At 48.0% G+C, this 18,950-nt stretch overlaps 2 protein-coding genes across 3 annotated transcripts in view; both read left to right on the forward strand.

Annotated features, from left to right (window-relative positions):
• The window catches only part of LOC119957445 (E3 ubiquitin-protein ligase MARCHF5-like), a 28,118-nt gene extending 14,675 nt beyond the window's left edge, over positions 1–13,443 (forward strand). The window contains exon 6 of one of the 2 annotated variants that reach the window (XM_038785517.1): positions 12,362–13,443. In XM_038785517.1, the coding sequence (XP_038641445.1) occupies positions 12,362–12,562 (201 nt within the window). In that variant the 3' untranslated portion in view covers positions 12,563–13,443. Of the gene's footprint in view, positions 1–323; positions 1,688–12,361 lie in introns of those variants that run through there. The other variant, XM_038785518.1, reaches the window with a different exon arrangement.
• Positions 13,444–16,213: 2,770 nt separating this feature from the next.
• The window catches only part of LOC119957315 (cytoplasmic polyadenylation element-binding protein 2-like), a 53,766-nt gene continuing 51,029 nt past the window's right edge, over positions 16,214–18,950 (forward strand). Inside the window, exon 1 of the mRNA XM_038785184.1 lies at positions 16,214–17,469. Within this exon, the coding sequence (XP_038641112.1) occupies positions 16,741–17,469 (729 nt within the window). The 5' untranslated portion in view covers positions 16,214–16,740. The remainder of the gene's footprint in view (positions 17,470–18,950) is intronic.

The following is an 18,950-nucleotide window of genomic DNA, read 5'->3' on the forward strand; positions in this document are numbered from 1 at the left end:
CTCTCATTCCAGGGGGTGGGGAAAAGGATTTGAAGAAGAAAAATGAGCCAAACTGTGGGACGGCACGACTCCGGCACGGAAGACTGACATGCGGAGAGATGGTTCACAGTTGACATCAGGATAATGGGCTGAATAACCTCCTTCTGTGTTGTGAAAAGCTCCAATTCTAAATGAGTATATTGGTTGAGATAGTGGAGGGTCCTGAGAATATCTCCAGGAGCCATACAAGAAGGTTACAGAAAGCGTAATTGTGGTATCTTTCAATTTCCAGTTGCCTTGCTGTGCATTTCTGTTTCTCAATATGTCTCTCTTCCCCCTTTTAGGGAGGGATTGCCTTTGTTGCTATCAAAGGGGCTTTAAAGGTTTACTTCAGACAACAGCAATATCTGATGCAGGCAAATCGCCGGATTCTGAACTACCCTGAGCGGGAAGATGAGCAGGAAGAGCTGCAGGCAGGCTATGAGGACTCTGGCAGTGACTGAAGCAGCGATGGAGGGCATGAACGGCTGAGATATGAGCAGGTGCTGTGCTAAGATGGACTGTTTCCTCTTCCTCCTCTCCAGCCCACCGGAACTGGCACCGGACATAATCCCACTCGGGATTGTCATGACATTCGCAGACAGCCAAGCGCCGGGTGGGAATCCAGCCACAGATGTGCTGATCCAGCTCCCATCAGTTTTTTTTTTTGTTGAAACCTTGACTTAACATGTCTCGTCCTAATCAGTTGCTCTTCAATTATTTTTGCTGTTTTGTTCATCTCATTTATTTTTTTCATGTTTGAAACTACTGCCACTCAGTACATCCCTGCCAAGAGGCCTCCATCCTGAGCAGTACCTTGGGAGTGCTGCACCATGTCATGGCAGGATATGGCTCGGCAGATGCCACACTCCTGCCGCTTCCAGGCAGAGACTGGGCGTGCCCTCACCACAGGTGATGAACTATTACGGGACGCAGTGCTCTGCTGAATTTGCGTCCCGTTGTGGCTGTATCAAAGCTGGGACATCCGGTATTCCCGACAACATTCTCGTGCTTATTTTTCTGAGGAGGAGACAGCACTCGATCTCGGCTCAGCCAATCGCCCACTGCTGAGCATCCGAAGAAGAGATGCAAGAGGAGCAGCAGATTTGCCAACAGTGAAGTGCACGTGGGGGGGGTCTGCTGCGATTTCCCCAGCCCTTGTCATTGGATCAAACCCGCGGAGATTTTTCCGTTCACTAATAATCCTTTTGCCACAACCTGCGATCGGGCCATAAGGAGGCACAGAAATGTAGTGACAAGTTAAAGTCGAGGTTTAACTAGAGCTTCACCAGCTTTTAGCCTGAGCAGAGTTTTCTGTGCCCATTGCATGTGACTAAAATAGGCACATCCAAATAAGGTGACTTGATTTTATAAATATATATTTAAAATTAGGATATTTTAGATCACATTTTTTTTTCTACCCACAGGAAATAATTTATTTTTAATGGATCTTGTTTTTCTCTCTGCGGTGGGTGGTAGCCATCATAATTGCGTTTAAATTTGCATTTTGCTTTCTAATTTATGCACAGCTATTTGGAATAATTAAACTGGAAGAAAAAGACAGGGATTCTCGATAAATGTAACTGAATAAAGATGCCAGCTCCGAATTGTTGCTGCCTTCTCATTCTGGTAAATGCCAGTCAGCCACAGGGAGCATTGCTGAACCCTCCGGTTTTTTGGTGTGTTTTATTTCTGTGTGAATTTCAAAACCTCCACTCACTCTGCCATGCACGTACACCGGTTATTTTACGGTAACTGTGCCAGCCTGACTGGTCTCGAGTGACTTGGAGTGCTTGTTGTCTGATAGGGCTGTTGTGTTCCCTGCAGCCTGTCATTCTGCTCCCAAACCAGCTAATTGTCGGGACACCACTAGAAGGACACAACCATGCAGACGTGAGACATGTGCCACCAACAACCCTCTGTTCTTCTCCCAATTCTAGCTTGCATATTCCTTTGGAGACTGTGCTTTCAGCTGCCGAGGCCCTGAGCTCTGGAATTCACTCCCTGAACCCCTCCGGCTCTCCCACCTCTCCTTTAAGAGAGGCTCCTTGAACCCTCCCTCTTTTACCAAGCTAATGTTCATCTGCCATCACATCATCTTCTGGGTTTGGTGTCGGATTTTGTTTAGTGTTACTGTGTCGTGCCTTGGGACGTTTTACTACGTTAAGAGGTGCTTTCTGAAAGCAAGTTGCTGTTGTTGTACGTCAATGGGGCACTTTGCTTTCCCTGTAGCTGTAATAACTTCTGACTATTAAACTTTGGAAACTGCACGTCAGCAGGGCTATCATTTGATGGGATTGCCTATCCCACAGTCCTTAATGTTAAATATGATGGTGACCTTTGGTTTGAGTATTGGTTTCCAAACCTTGGGACACTGAAATATTCCATCAGTTTCTTTTAGTTTAATGCTCACCATTACCAAGACATTTGTGGACCCTTCAGTCCAGAGTTGGAAACCCGCAGAACGAATGATGTGTCTGAACTTTGTTGGAAACTGAGCATGGGTGGATGTTGTTCAGTGAAAATATTGAGCTTGGATATGATTCACTGTGACCAGATACCTTCCGCGCTGTCAAGGTGTGCAAGTCAAGTGTGGTCATTGTCGCTGAACGTACTGGATGCCTGAGCAAGGAGATGAAACCGAAAAACTCACCAAGGTTTTCACCAGTCCTCTGACCTAACTGTTTCCTCCTTCCGGATATGAATTTGATGGGGGTGCTTCTGAGCTCCTGAGATTAACTTGAGCTCCATTTCTATCCATGCCGAGGGGGCTTAATTTGACATGTGGTACTTTGCCAGCCTCTGTCCTTCCAAACCACCACCATTGAAATGCGTGTTGCATCATTGTTGCAGAGCAGAAGGAGGCCATTCGGCCCACTGTCTCCACACCAGCCCCCTGAATGAACAGTTCACAGTGCCATTCTCCAGCCTTGTCCCCATGGTTCAGCATATTGTTTCTTTTCAGAAAACAGTCTGATTCCCCTTTTAATGCTTCAATTGAACCTCCTTCCACCACACTCCGTGCGGCTGAGCATTCAGACCGTTACAGCTTGCTGCGGGGAAATCTTTTTCCTCATCGCTTTTGCCACTCATCAGTTGCTTTAAATCCGTGCCTTGTCCTTCTCGATCCTTGCACGAGTAGCAACAATTTCTCACTATCTGCACTGTCCAGACCCCTCATCATTTTGAATACCTCATTATTTATCTTTTTGTTCTCTTTTTGTTCATCTCCTCTCTGACTCCCTAATCTCCCCTCTCCACAACCAGCAGCTCACCCAGGGATTCACTGCCTGTGTTGTACTACAGAATAAGTCTCTCTAGCTCAAACCTCACCTTGCTGAACCTCTTGCACTCGACTTGATTTCCCCCAAATTCTGTTGTACTTAAAATCCCCACCTGCTCGGCCATCACTCCGACTGTTGTTCATCTTCTTTGGCTTCTGGTCTCCAAACAAAATGAACAATTTAAAGTTCTCATTATTTGACTCTCAGATCACTCCACGGGCTTGCTTCTTGTAATTCTGCAACCCTCTCAGTATTGGCTCCTTCCCCACCCAAAAGAACAGACTATTTATCTCTGATTCTGGCTTCTCACTGCACCCCCCCCCCCCGCATCACTGCACAATTAGCAACCAGCCCCTCAAGCAGTCGATGCTCCAGGCTCTGGAATTTCTTCTATAAACCCTCTGCTACTGTCACCTTTCAGTTGAAAAAAATAATTGCTTCTTTTATCAAACTTCCAGTTGTGCATACTTTGGCATGATGTCCATTTTGACTGTGTCAAGTGCCTTGTGCATTTTTGGTAGCACAGTGGTTATCACTATTGCTTCACAGCACCAGGGTCCCAGGTTCGATTCTAGGCTTGTGTCACTGTCTGCACGTTTTCCCCGTATTTGCGTGGGATTCCTCCGGGCGCTCCAGTTTCCTCCCACAAGCCCCGAAAGACGTGCTGTTAGGTGAATTGGACATTCTGAATTCTCCCTCTGTGTACCCGAACAGGCGCCAGAATGTGGCGACTTGGGGCTTTCCACAGTAACTTCATTGCAGTGTTAATCTAAACCTACTTGTGACAATTATAAAGATTATTATTATAGGAGAGATGGTGAGCTCCTGGTAATGTCACTGGACCTGGAAATCAGGAGGATCATTCTCTGGGGACTTGGGATCAAATCCCATCAAAGCAGCTGGTGGGATTTTCAACGAATCAACCTGGAATATAAATTTGGCTCAGTTACGGTGACCATTAAACTGTCATTCGATTGTTGGAAAAAAAAACATCTGGTTCACTAAAGTCCTTTGGGGAAGGAAATCTGCCATCCTTACCGGGTCTGGCCTACATGTGTGATGACATGTCACACAGCAGTGTGGCTGTCTTCTACGTGCCCTCTGAAACGCCCTCTGAGCCGCTCAGCTCAAGGGCAACAAATGCTGGCCCTCCCAGTGACGCCCGTATCCAGTGAAAGAATAAAGACAAAAAAAAAGACCGACGAGAAAAGCATTTAGTATATCATTAGTCACTCCCCGTCCGAACTCAGTGTCCGTTTAGCCCTTTGCATTGAGCTGTAAGCTGAAGGAATAGGGGAGACACTGAGATTGGCGAGAGATCGAACGATGATGCAATTGTATAAGGTGTTAGTGTGGCCACACCTGGAGTATTGTGTTCAGTTTTGGTCTCCTTACTTGAGAAAGGACGTACTGGCGCTGGAGGGTGTGCAGAGGAGATTCACTTAGGTTAATCCCAGAGCTGAAGGGGTTGGATTATGAGGAGAGGTTGAGTAGACTGGGACTGTACTCGTTGGAATTTAGAAGGATGAGGGGGGATCTTATAGAAACATTTAAAATTATGAAGGGAATAGATAAGATAGATGCGGGCAGGTTGTTTCCACTGGCGGGTGACAGCAGAACTAGGGGGACATAGCCTCAAAATAAGGGGAAGTAGATTTAGGACTGAGTTTAGGAGGAGCTTCTTCACCCAAAGGGTTGTGAATCTATGGAATTCCTTGCCCAGTAAAGCAGTTGAGGCTCCTTCATTGCATGTTTTTAAGGTAAAGATAGATAGTTTTTTGAAGAATAAAGGGATTAAGGGTTATGGTGTTCGGGCCGGAAAGTGGAGCTGAGTCCACAAAAGATCAGCCATGATCCAATTGAATGGCGGAGCAGGCTCGAGGGGCCAGATGGCCTACTCCTGCTCCTAGTTCTTATGTTCTTATTATGAGAAATCCCTCAGAGCAGGAGGAACGGGAGGACAATGCAAATTTCACGTAAATAACTGGAAAGCATGTCACAAGTCACATCGACAGCTCGGTTTCAGTATTACGTGTCACAGATTGACGGATGTGTAGTTGTAGTGAGACTCTCATTGTACCCACTGACACTATATTTAAAACTTGTGGCATTTTGTGGGTAGAGAAGGTTTTTTTTCTGGCTCCTCTTTGGCCACACCTGCTGTCAAGTTTCAGCATCTCTCATTTGTCATCACTATCCTCCCCCCCCTCCCCCCCCCCCTCCCCCCCTGTGTAATGGGTTCACTGTTGCTGCTGTCTGCATCCCTCACAGCAAAGATATTTTATTGCAGTGAGTCACCCACAATTGAGCATCATTGACAATTTTGTGGAGGAAAATGTCCCGGGTCTGATTCCTGGAAGTTTTGCTCTGATTCTGGTTCCGTGTGCTGTTATTCTTTGTGCTTGGTTAATTGCTTCTCCATCTAAGGTCTGATCTTGTGAGTAAATTGGCAGCGTGTGAAATGGTGCATGCTTTCGTGAATGTGCCAATCTGTCAGCAAGTTCCCAGGGATCGAGTGATACACCCTGATCACCTTTACAATTATTCTTCACTTTTCATCTGTCGTTTTTTTGCTTTCCCTGAATCCGATCTTTCTTTCCCCCACTATTTCTGTTTCATGCTCCTCAATCATGCCTCGGTTTCCCCCTCGTAATCCTTCAGTCCCGTTGCTTCATTTGCCGGCTGTTGTTGGGCAGAAAGATTGAAAGATCATAGAACATAGAACAGTACAGCACAGAACAGGCCCTTCGGCCCTCAATGTTGTGCCGAGCAATGATCACCCTACTCAAACTCACGTATCCACCCTATACCCGTAACCCAACAACCCCCCCCTTAACCTTACCTTTTAGGACACTACGGGCAATTTATCACGGCCAATCCACCTAACCTGCACATCTTTGGACTGTGGGACGAAACCGGAGCACCCGGAGGAAACCCACGCAGACACGGGGAGGACATGCAGACTCCGCACAGACAGTGACCCAGCCGGGAATCGAACCTGGGACCCTGGAGCTGTGAAGCATTTATGCTAACCACCATGCTACCGTGCTGCCAGGATAGGTACAGAGAAAATGTTTTCATGGTCGCAGGTATGAAATAGTCACTGATAGATTCAACAGGGGGTTGAGAGAAACTTGCTTACCCTGAGAGGAGGCGGAAGGTGGAACTCACTACCACAGGGAATTGTTGAGAAGGTAGTATGTGTGTATTTAAAGGATACACAGAATAGAAACCTCAGGGAGAAAGGAGTAGAGAGATATGCTGACTGGGTGAGATGAAGTAGGATGGCGGAGTTAAATGATCAGCTCCTGGACAGAATTGCTTGTTGTTGTGCTGTACCATTAGAAGTAATTCACCATGGAGATCATGGGTCTGCATGTGTTCACTGAAGAATGGTGAAATATAACCTTGGAATCAATCTCGTGAACCTCCTCTTCAGATGCCGCCAATGCAACTATATCCCTCCTCAAATAAGGGGACCAAAGCTGCACAGAGGACTTCAGGTGCAGTCTCACCAGTACCTCGTACAGTTGCAGCAACCCTTCCCTTCTTTTATACTCTATTCCTTCAGCCAGAAATGCCAGAATTCCATCTGCCTTATTACCTGTATGCTAGTTCTCTGAGATTCATGCACGAGGACATCCAGATCCCTTTGAACCAAAGCACTCGAATGTTTCTCTCTATTTAGATTCTCAGTTGCCTTTCTTTTTCCTGACCAAAGTGGATCACCTCATACTTATCCACGATAAACCCCAATAATTCAAATTTTGGCCCACTCACCTAACTCTATTAGTATTTGACTCACCTAACCCATCCATATCCATGACATCCCGCTGCTAATTACAAACCTGTCCATCTCCTGCATAAATTTGTTTCGTGTTCGAGTGTGCACTGCACGTTGAGGGAGAGAATTGCACACAATCATTTTAAAAAAAAATTCCAATTAAGGGGCAATTTAGCATGGTCCAATCCACCTACCCTGCAGGTTTTGGGGGTGAAACCCATGCAAACAAGGGGAGAAATTGCAAACTCCGCACGGACAGTGACCCAGAGCCAGGGTCGAACCTGGGACCTCGGCACCGTGAGGTACTAGTGCTAACCACTACACCACCGGGCTGCCCTGAATTACACACATTCGTGACCCTTTGCATGAAATCATTCCTTTGTATTTGTGTTTTAAATCTGGCACCCCTTATCCTAAAACAATGGCCTCTCATTCTCCAATATCCAACAAAGGGAAACACCCAGAGTACTTGTACTATCACCTTGCTATTAGTAGGAGCTTAACCTGTTTAATGGTGGCTTTGACTTTGTCCACGCTTGGTGGGAAAACAAGATCATCTTTGATTGGGACTTGGGGGATTTCCTCAAGCACGTCCTCATCTATAATAGTGATATGATTTAGGAGTTCTTTGAAGTGTGCTCTACATTGCAGGCAGATGTTTTCTCTGTCTCTCAAAGAGGTTCCGTCCTTACTCCGCACCGTTTTGAGGCCCAGGGTGTTGGGTCCATTGGCCTTGGTGAAGCCCTGGGTGTTGTGCTTGTCAATGAGTTGCAGCTTCTTTGCTTTCTGAGTCCACCATCAGTTCTTGATTTCCCGAACTCTTTGTACCTCTGCCGTGGCTGATTGATGAGCTCTCCAGTTTGCCTTGCTGATTATGTTGTTTTTCCAGGCACGGAGAGCTTTCCTCCTCTTGTCAATGAGGTCTTGGATGGTGTGGTCATTCTCGTTGAACCTGTCTTGGTGTTTCCTGGTCTTGTAGCTGATGGTTTCTTCATAGTTTGAGATGATGGCTGTCTTCACCTCTTTCTAGTTTTCCTCCATTCCATGAGAATGAACACTTTGTAGATTTTGGAGAAGATATTGTTGGCAGTTCCCTAATATGCTTGGGTTTTGAAGTTGCACAACATTGATCTTTTTTCTGTGCTGTTTCTTCATCTTCCACTTCTGGTAGAATTTGACGGACATAGAGGAGTCGATGAACCAGAGATCTATCCAGCAGTCATCTGCACTGGTCGTCGCTTTGGTGATGTGGGCATCCTTTGGTCTCCAGGTAGGACGATGTCGAAGTCAATCATGTGCCAGTGCTTTGATCGTGGATGTCTCCAGGAAGTCTTGAGCTTGTCTTTTTGGCGGAACAGTGCGTTAGTGATGACAAGTTGGTGTTCCACACATTTGGTGAGCAAGAGAACCCCTTTGAAGTTGCAATTCCCAACTCCTTCCTGATGGTTTATTTCTCGAGTCGGGAGTTCTTTTCAACCCTCATGTTGAAGTCCCCAAGGAGGATGATTTTATCTTCTTCAGGAATGTTGGAGCGTATGGCATCCAGGGTGGAGTAGAAGCCTCTTTGGACTCATCATTGGCATCAAGGGCTGGGGCGTAGGCACTCACAACGACCGATGCCTGCTGGTCCATGGCAAGTTGTACATTGAAGGTCATGAGAGTTTGGCCTTGATGGCTGATCCTCGTGTTTTCCTCTCTTTAGGTGGAACAAGCACCATCTTCCCTCAGCTGCCCATCGTCTGCTCTTCAGGGCTCTTGCAGGGCAGCAAAGTCAGTGTTGGCGCCTGAGTTCACAGCAATAAGGTCCATTCTTTTTCCAGTCGATTGTTTTGTTCATTATCCATGAGGGTTTGTACATTCCAGGTTCCAAAATTGAGTTTAAATATGGTGAAGAATGGAAAAGCTGGAGGAGTGGACGGGATTCCAGTGGAGATTTTCAAACTTGGAGGAGGGATCACTGTCATCTCCATCAGCTGTTCCTGAAAACCTGGGATACAGAAGAAATTCCTGCCGACCTCTGGGATGCCGTCATCGCCACCATCTTCAAAGCAGACTGGGAACGACCGCAGAATCTCCCGACTTTCCATCGGCAAGAGGATCATCGCCCAAATTCTGGCAAGCCGCCTTCTCCCAGTATCTGAGGAAAACCTTCTGGAAAGCCAATGTGCCTTCAGCCCAGAACGGGGAACAGCGGACATGATTTTCACTGCTCGGAACTTCAACACACATGTCAGGAGCAACACCAACCACTCTACAAATTGTCTTCATCGATCTCACCAAGGCTTTTAACTCCATTAATCGAGAAGTGCTATGAAAACCCTGTCTGAGGCCAGCTGTCCAGAGAAATTCCTCAGCATCCTCTGCTCCTCCATGACAAGTTGTCGACAACAGTCCTCACTGATCAAAAGAAGTCAGAAACCTTCACGGTCAAGACTGGAGTCAAGCAGGGATGTGTCATTGCCTCACCCTTTATCCCCATCTTCATTGCCACCATCTTTCACCTTGTCGGGAACAAGCTTCCCAGTAGAGTGGACATCATTTACACGATAGATAGAAAATATTTCAACCTCAACCGGTTGAAACCCAAGAAGAAAGCAACACTGACATCGCTTGTGGAACTTCAGTGTACAGATGATATCGCCACCTCCACTCTCCTAGAAGAGAATCTCCAAGCCATGCTTGACACCTTCATGGAAGCATACCAAACAATCGGTCTCAGCCTCACCCTCAAAACAACTGCAGTCCTTTACCAACCCGCCCTGGGGCAAGATCCGTTCTATACCTCCATCAAGATCAATGGATCAACCCTCCCAAATGTTGAACATTTCCCCTACCTGGGAAGCTACCCCTTATCGAAGGCTGATATTCAATTCGCAAGCATCTTTGGTCACCGAAAGACGTGAGTCTGTGACGACCGTGACATTGGTGCTGACATTAAGATCCTTGTGTGCAAGGCGACTGTCCTCCCAACTCTTCCATACAGTTCAGAAATTTGGACTGCATACAGACGTCACCTCAAGGCCCTGGATTGCCACTATCAAAGCTGTCTGATACTGATTCTCCGATTCAGTTGGGAGGACAGGCGTACTAACATCAGGGTCCTTGAAGGAGCCAAGAGCACCAGCATCGAGGCCATGATCATCTGAAACCATCTTTCAATGGGCTGGCTATGTGCTCAGGAGGTCAGGTGATCTTCTTTGCCCAGCTCATGGAATGATCCCGAACAAGAGGAGGACAATGGAAGCGTTTCAAAGGCTCACCTCAAGAAATGCAACATAGGTGTCAAAGCCTGGGAGACCCTTGCTCAGAATAAATATATTTGGAGAAACCTCTTGACTGAAGAGACACCATTCTTTGAGGACACCCGACTTCACGAGGAGGCCCGGGAAAGCAACCTGAGAATGGAACACCAACGATTGAGAGTCCATGGACTGATTTCCACCTCTCGGAAACACCTGCCAAGTGTGTGGCTCTAGGATTGGGCTCGTCAGCCAAACAAGGACCCACAGAACCCATGACCAGTCACACAATGCTGTTAGATGGATAATCCTACTCGTTAGCGAGTGATCACCGAAGAAGCATGGGAGCTTGCTATGTGTAAATTGGTTGTCATGTTTCCTGCATTACAACTGTGACTGCACTTAAAAAAAGAATTTAATTGGCTGTGAAGTACTTGGGGGGGGGGGGAGATGCGAGATGCCACACAAGTACAAGTCATTGTTTTGTTCTTTGTAATTCTGCACAAACATAGAGTGACTGTTCTGATAAATTTCTGTAAAATTGTTTTACTGTTGTGTTTCCTCGTAGCCTCCATTGTGCTGTTCTTTGGGGTACAGTTCTCCGGGTGTTGGCTAATCGCCAGGACCTCACCGTGGGGCCATTATTCAGGCGTGAGTGTCCACATGGCTGGGTAGATGGGAGACGACAAATGTCGCCAATAGGCTAACTAGGGCAGTCGGTCTTTGGCTGTCTATGATTTTTCACACTATTACAACCACTGACCGTTTATAAAGTGCTTTTAACACAATAACAACACAAACATTTGACAGGCACCACAAACAGAATGCAGACTTCTCAGGGTGCAGAGTCCTGGAGAACTGGATGTAAAGATGAGATTTTAGAGGCATTACATTGAAGATTGCAAGTGGCGGGGAAGTCTTAAGAGATCAGAAATAGGAGCTGGTGAAGGCATTCAGTCCTGCAAACCTTTACGACCCTTCAATATGATCTATCTCAACACTATGGCAGCTGTGTCAATCTTTGTGTTGAATATGCCCAAACACTCGCCTTCCACAGCCTTCTGCAGTCGTGAATTCCAGATTACAAATCTTTCAAAATGTACTCAATTTCATTGCCATCTGAAATATTCTATGAAACTTGCACACTGCCAACTTTTGCTAACTATTTTGTCAACATTTGTATGCTCATACAAATGTAATGTTTCTGCAATAAGTATTCTGTACTTTTCTTATTCAAAGTTTGACACGTGTGGTGAATATTAAGCAGTTAAGCGTGGGCACTGGTGCAATGAATGTTTGAGGAATTCCATTCTGAAGTGGCACCAACTCTTTTTGTGGACCTTCATCCAGAATATCTCCCATAACCACCAGGGTGCAAGGCACAATGAGAGAAAGACAATATTTGGGTTTAGTATATGAACCCATTCAAACCCCCACACTCTCCTCGTGTTATGTCTGCTTGCTTGTGCTTTTCACGGGTTTCCTGGCTAACCTTTCTTTCCCTCCCCACTGAGGTGTGATGGACATAACTGTAACAATGGTAGGACCACAGTGGAGAGGGAGCCTGCTTGATACCACGCACCATTTACCAATGGTGCTCTAGGCATCAAGGCAATTCCTCAGCCTGTCGATTCTCGATCACTGCCAGCTCTCAAAAGGATGTGTGGGGAGAGAATTTGCTTGCAGTGTTTCTCAGTGCAAAGAAAGACAATTAAATTAACTTGAGTATGTCACCCTCTCTTCACACATTACAGAAACCCACACAAGGATAACCTCAGGACTCAAAACGTGCACACCCACACAAACAGCTGCAAAGCTTGGAATCTTTCTGTACAGGAATGACTCACTGCACAGCATAGATTGTGGACAAAAGGTGGGATCCTTCAAGAAATTACAGTGCAGCTGAAAATCATGCATGTCAGGGTTAGCCAATTCATTTATGTACCATAAGACAAACACTAAGTATTTTTCAAGGGTGGTATCAGTAGCATTGGAAAGATTGCTGTGTATAATCACAGAATGTTTCCTTTTACCAGGCACTAGACACCCTGAAGTCCCATCCTCTGCTGAAGACGGACTCTGCAAGAGTGTGGCCCCATTTGTGCTGGTACCTTGCCCACCTGCCGGCTCTCCATCAGCAAGTATCAGCAGACTATTCAGCCACAGTGGGCATCTCAGCTGAGGTTGATCCAGTTTTGACCCAACATGCAGGACATTGCAATTTTACTGGACAGTAATTGGGAGTAGTGATCATTAGAGAACTTAATGTAACCACCAAGCCCATGATGATAAATGTTGATGTCTCGAACACAGCGGACAACCTCAGGACTGAACAATGCAGTTGGGTTCAGCTCGGATGGCAAATTGTGTTGGCATAGGCTACGGAGAATCAAATTCATTAAGGTTCCTGCTTCCAGCTTGCTAGTCAACGAGCAATGCTGGAAAATGCATGTGTTGATTTTGGGTGAAGGTAGGATAGGTTTATCATATGCGATGCCTTCCATTGGCAATGAGGTTACTGACGCTCAACATAGATTGAGAGATGCAGGATGCTGGCGGAGTTGGGTTCAACACTGAGACCTTTGTTCAAATCTGTCCTAGACTGAAGGTGTAGGCTTTGAAGGCTTTCCTGGAATCACAAATTGTGAAAGTGCAGAAGGAGGCCTTTGAAAGAGCAAACCAATTGCACCCTCACTGCTGCTCTTTCTCCACAGCCCTGTGCTCGAAGTTCAAGTGTTTAGCCAAATACCCCATGATAGCTGCTGTTGTATCTGTTCCCGTCACCCATTCAAGGAGTGCATTCCAGGTCACATGGCATTATCTCCACGTGGACTCTCAGTGAATATCTGAAACCTGTGCCCGATGTTGTAATTCGCTTGCGACCTCTGTTCAGTTTTAGTGAGTCTGGGCCGAAAAGTGCAAAATTGTTCAATTAAATTGGAAATCTTACTCTGATGTACCCCCGGATGCTGGGTGTAAGTAAAATGTCATGCCTTTTGCAAAGTGTTGAAGTACGAGGTGGGTAGAAGGAGCTTTACTCTGGACTCGGATGCACCGGACTTGAGCATGTTGAAATTGAAAAATGTGCAGGCCATGCAAAATAAAAAATTGACAAAGATGTGCGGATTGATCATACCCCTTGGTGTCCTGGAAGTACAGGTTTAGTCGGCTGGCCATGATCAGTGCTCGGCGGGGATAGGACAGGGGAGTGGGTCTGGATGGAGTGCTCTTTTGGAGGGTCAGTGCAGACTCGATGGGCCAAATGGCCTCCATCTGCACTGTAGGGATTCCATGAACTTTGGTTAATATGGCACCTTTAATGTAGTGAAACTGCCTGAGGTGTTCAGTTGGACTCAACTGACACAGCCATCAAAGGAGATGCAAGGAAAGGCGATGTGCTACTGAGCCTTTATAAGGCTCTGGCTAGGCCCCATTTGGAGTACTGTGTCCAGTTTTGGGCCCCACATCTCAGGAAGGACATACTGGCACTGGAGCGTGTCCAGCGGAGATTCACACGGATGATCCCTGGAATGGCGGGTCTAACATAAGATGAACGGCTGAGGATCCTGGGATTGTATTCATTGGAGTTTAGAAGGTTAAGGGGAGATCTAATAGAAACTTACAAGATAATACATGGCTTAGAAAGGGTGGACGCAAAGAAACTGTTTCCGTTAGGCGAGGAGACGAGGACCCGTGGGCACAGCCTTAGAATTAGAGGGGGTAAATGCGGAGACATTTCTTCAGCCAGAGAGTGGTGGGCCTGTGGAATTCATTGCCGCGGAGTGCAGTGGAGGCCGGGACGCTAAATGGCTTCAAGGCAGAGATAGATAAATTCTTGATGTCGCGAGGAATTAAGGGCTACGGGGAGAATGCTGGTAGGTGGAGTTGAAATGCCCATCAGCCATGATTGAATGGCGGAGTGGACTCGATGGGCCGAATGGCCTTACTTCCACTCCTATGTCTTATGGTCTTAAGTGCTAATGGCTGAAAGCTTGGTCAGAGAGGTGGGCTTTGAGGTGAATTTTAAATCAGGGGGGTGGGGTAAAAGAGTGAAGATACTTAAGGAGGGAATGCCACAGCTCAGGGTCTTGGAGCTGAAAGCATGACTGCTCACAGAGTGATTAAAATTGTTGACACTCGAGGCCATGATTAGAGGAGTGCTGAAATCCTGGGAGGGTAGGGGTGGAGGAAATTATAGGGATAGGTCGCGGAGGATTTGAAAACCAAGGGCAAGAATTTTTGCCTCGGGAAGTTGCTGAACCGAGAGTGACTGTCGGTCAGTGAGGGAAGTGGCGGGTGCACGGGCCCTGGAGTGAGGTTGGGGGGGCAAACCTTGGATGCCAATGGGCTTTTGGAGGGTTGAGATGAGGAGAAATTTCTTCACCCAGACGGAGGTCAGCCTGTGGAATTCATAGGTACAAGAAGCAGTTTGGGTGAAGGGAATCAAAGGATATGGGGGGAGGGGGAAGAGGTGGGATCAAAGGATATGGAAGGGGGAGGATGAAGAAGTGGGGTCAGGCTATTGAGTTGGATGATCAGCCATTATTATGATGAATGGCGGAGCAGGCTCGAAGGGCTTCCTCCTGTGTCTATGATGGACCCCCAGATGTGGAGGAAGATGTCTTGAAGCAAAGAGGGTTCAGTAGATAGTATTAAAGGGACAATGAGCTGTGAGCAAGTGTCAGCTTCCTCGGCAAAGGCCACAATGAGGGAGGGAAGAAAGGTCTGTGTTCCCCCAGTGAGCAGGTTGTCTTTTCTCTGCTTCTCGTTTTCCACGCAGGCTCTCAGACTGAACGGGGGACGGGACGGGGTGGTGTTTTTTTTTGTGAAGTTGTTCTATGAGGCCCTTTAAAAGCCAGGGTGCCTAGAGAAGGTGTGGGCTGGAAATGATTACGTAAGGTGGATTTTTCAGGAAGTGCACGGTGACCCTGCTGTCACACAGCCGCCGCTGGGAGCTGTAGTTTGCAGCAAGTTCCTGCTGCTTCCTCCCGGCTGCAACACTGCATCTCCCAGAAGCCGGCAGGAGCCCAGGCCAGGCTGGGCTGGCTGCAGAGGGCAGGAGGTGGGCAGCTCAGGGGCAAACACCTCCCAACCTCAGGGGTTTGCCCAGCTGGGAGGGAGGGAGTGAGCTGCAGCCAGCAGAGTGTGCAATGGGGGTGACCATCGTGCCAACATGGGCAAGGGCTGGCTGGCTGCCCCTCCACAGCTACCCACTTACCACCACCACAAGAGGCATCTTGCAGACACCCCAGTGGGGCGGGCTGGGAGCCGGGGGGGATCTTTGCAACTGGCACAGCATGTAGCCCGACAGAGCCCAATGCCCAATCCACAGGGCGAGCATGAACCACCCGGCTGGCTCTTCAACCACGTGGGCCCTCACACCCAACCACGCATTCTCAGCAAGGGGGAAACCATTGAGGGGCAACATGAAGACATGTTTGGGCACACATCCCGAGCATCCCCTGCTTTACATTGCAGATTTCCAGACACCCCCCCCCAAGGATGAGGGATGCTGAGGGGATGAGATTCAGCCTAACAAAGGGCAGCACGGAGCCGAGGGGCCGAATGGGCTGCGCCGTGACTAGTCTGCAGGCTGACGTGTTTGGGAACTCTCTGACCTCCACATTTACAACAAACTTTCATTCAAGAAGAAGCTGTTTTGCTGCCCCCACCCCCAGTTTGTTGAGGGGTGTGTGTTGAGGGGGTGTATGGACAAAAGAGGATTTATTAATTTAATAAAGACATGATTAGCCATTGATGATCCCTGTTCACAAAGAGCTGGGAAGTAGCAGTGGGAGGGGGAGAGGGAGGTCCAGGGGGAAGGACACACACACACACACACAGAGGGAGGGGGTTTAATACGCAATCTGCAAACCGGAGCCAGATTCCCTGCGCAAGTCAGGTGCAGGAATGGAAAAAAAAAATAGAGAGAGAGAGAAAAAAAAATGTGGAGCAACCAGAATGCTTCGGAGTGTCAGAGCTTCAGTTCCGGAGTAAAGCGGCGATGAGCAGGTCATTAAACAGCATCTTGTGATCTTGTTCCATTTTGATGTGATCGATCAGGAGCTGAGGAGGAGGCAGACAGGGAAGCACACACACCACACACACACACCACCCAGAAAGGGGGGGGTTTAGTCTGGGACCTCCGAGCTTGTGTTGTTGCTGCTTTGGTTGGAAGGGACGTGTTTTGTGTGCAGCTGGGCTGTGCAGAGTTGGGGCGTCTCAGCTACTCTCTCCCTGCCTCACATTCGCTGCGCTGGCTTAGACAGGGCTGGGCTGGGCTGGGCTATCGCCAACCCAAGCCGCCACATCTCTTCTTTTTTTTTATTTTTATTTTTCCGTCTCCTGTGGATTGTAATCCCCCCCCCCCCCCCCCCCCCCCAAAAAAAAATCCCTCCCCTTTGCTAATCCAGTCATGCTCCAGAATGACACGAAAAGGCAATCAGTTTGCTGCCCCTATCTGGAGCAGAACCTGGAGTCCTTGAAAAGTCCTGAGGTCAGCACTGGGGATGGGACTTCCCAGCTGGACTGCCCACCTGCCCCCCCCACCGGCTTGGTTCTGCAAGATCAAGGGGGCAGCACCTCGACGCTGAGCGCCCTAGGGTGGTCGACCGGCCAGACCAGTGACGAAAGCCTTCTGCAACAGGGGGTCCTGCCGACTGCGATGTTGTTACCAAAGATGGTCCACCTGGGGCCTCTCTTTGGAGGGACATTCCCCTCGGTGCAGCAGATGGGGTTGTCGCAGCAGCAGCAGCAACAGCAGCACAGGAGGTCACCGCTCAGCCACCATCCTCACCAGGGGACCTTCTCTCAGAGGAACAACTTCAGTCCACAGCAGCAAACCTTCAGGGCCCTCAACTGGGGCAGCCATCAGCACCAGAGTGGTGGAGGGGGTGGTGGTGGTGGCGGCGGCGGCGGCTGGGGCAGCGTCACCAATAACTGCGGCAGGGGATTGAGAAGATCGGCTGGAGTAATGGGCGTCTCGAACTCAATTCCTACCTGCTCCTCCAAGAGGTCCTACTCCAGTCACATGATGGTGCCCCCTAAACTAAATCGAGGCCGGCCAGCATTAGCTCCAAAATCCTGGATGGAGGAGAATCCGTTGAGGACGGACGGGAACAGCAATTGGCTGCCTCATCAACAGGTAAGCCACTTTGTAATTATGGAAATTTAACAATGTGGTGGAAAATACTTGTGTTATTACTCTTTTAGAACAAGAAATCAGGGCAGGAGTAAGTGTTCCAGCCTACTGATCTCCTTTCATTCCAAATCCTTACAATTTCCGCGTACCCCTTAATTTCCCCATCTTGGCTCAGTCTGTTCAAGATTTGAGATCATTGGAGTGTTGGGCAGTAAACAAGCGGAGCCCTCTGAGGTAGAGAATTCCCAAGGTTCACAACCTTCTGAGTGAAGACATTTTCTCTTCATTTCAGTCTCAGATGGCCAGTCTTGTATCTTGACATCTAGAAGCCTATTTCTTGATTCCCTGGCCAGAGGGAAATATCATCCCCGCCATCTACCCTCTGAAGGCCCCAAAGATATTTTGTGATTGACTGAGGTGACCTTGTTGTTTTAAAGTTCTGGGAATGCAGGCCCAATCTGTCCTGTCTCTCCTTATCGGCCAATGGCCCTCACAGAATCAGGATTGTTACAGCGCTGAGGGTGACCAGCCAGCCCATCGTATCTGCACCAGCTCTCTGAATGAGCATTTCACTGAGTGCTGCTTATCCCACGAGCAAGTCCAGTGAACCTTCATTGCATTCGCTCCAGTCCTTACCTAAGGTCTCTGCTCCATGCACATTCGCCTCATGACCTAGTCAGAACTTAATTACTCAGCACTGTGGGGTGGGGGGTTGGGGCAGCTTTGGGTTCTATCTCATGAGCAGGATTTGGGGAGCACAGTGGATGTGAGGGAAGGGGGGATGGTCGGTAGGGGAGAGAGTTGTCAGCACCACTTCCTACTTTAGCCACGTCTGGTCCCCTGCTCTGCTTGGAAAATGCAACAGCGGACATTTACAGTGAAGGCAGGATGGGGGGTGGGCTCAGATGTCATTTCTGCTCACCCCCTTCTCAAATGTAAATATGCATTTCAGCACGCCAACTTAATTCCGGGGTGTATTTATATTATTACATGGAGTGCAGCAAATATTTACCCAGTCTGCTTTTTTAAAATTCACATCATACCTCTCCAGAGTTTATTGTCATGTTGCCCCAGAACCTTCCACGATCTCTGGCATCCTGCACATCCCTGATTTTTAACTGCTCCACCACCAGCAGCCATGCCTCCAGAGGCCTTGCCTGAACCTGTGATTTCCTCCCTAAACCTCTCTGCCTCTCTCTCTCTCTACTGTTTGAACATTGCTTAAAACCTGCCTCTTTGGCCTAGTTGCTGATCACCTGCCCTGATATCTCCCTTTCTGCCTTGCTATCAAAATTCTGTTTGCTCACCCTCCAGCAAGGTGGTGTGGGGGGGGGGGGGGGGGGACATTCTGCTGCTTTCAAGGTGCTATAGAAATGCAAGTTGTTGTTGTTTCCATAAATGAAAAGAAAGGTAGACTGAGTGAATAGAAGTGGAGCAGCAGCTTCAGCACAGCCTGTCTGGTTTCTATCTGAAGCACTAACCTG

This window comes from Scyliorhinus canicula, chromosome 26 (genome assembly GCF_902713615.1).
Source record: "Scyliorhinus canicula chromosome 26, sScyCan1.1, whole genome shotgun sequence".
NCBI classification, from domain to species: Eukaryota; Metazoa; Chordata; class Chondrichthyes; order Carcharhiniformes; family Scyliorhinidae; genus Scyliorhinus; species Scyliorhinus canicula.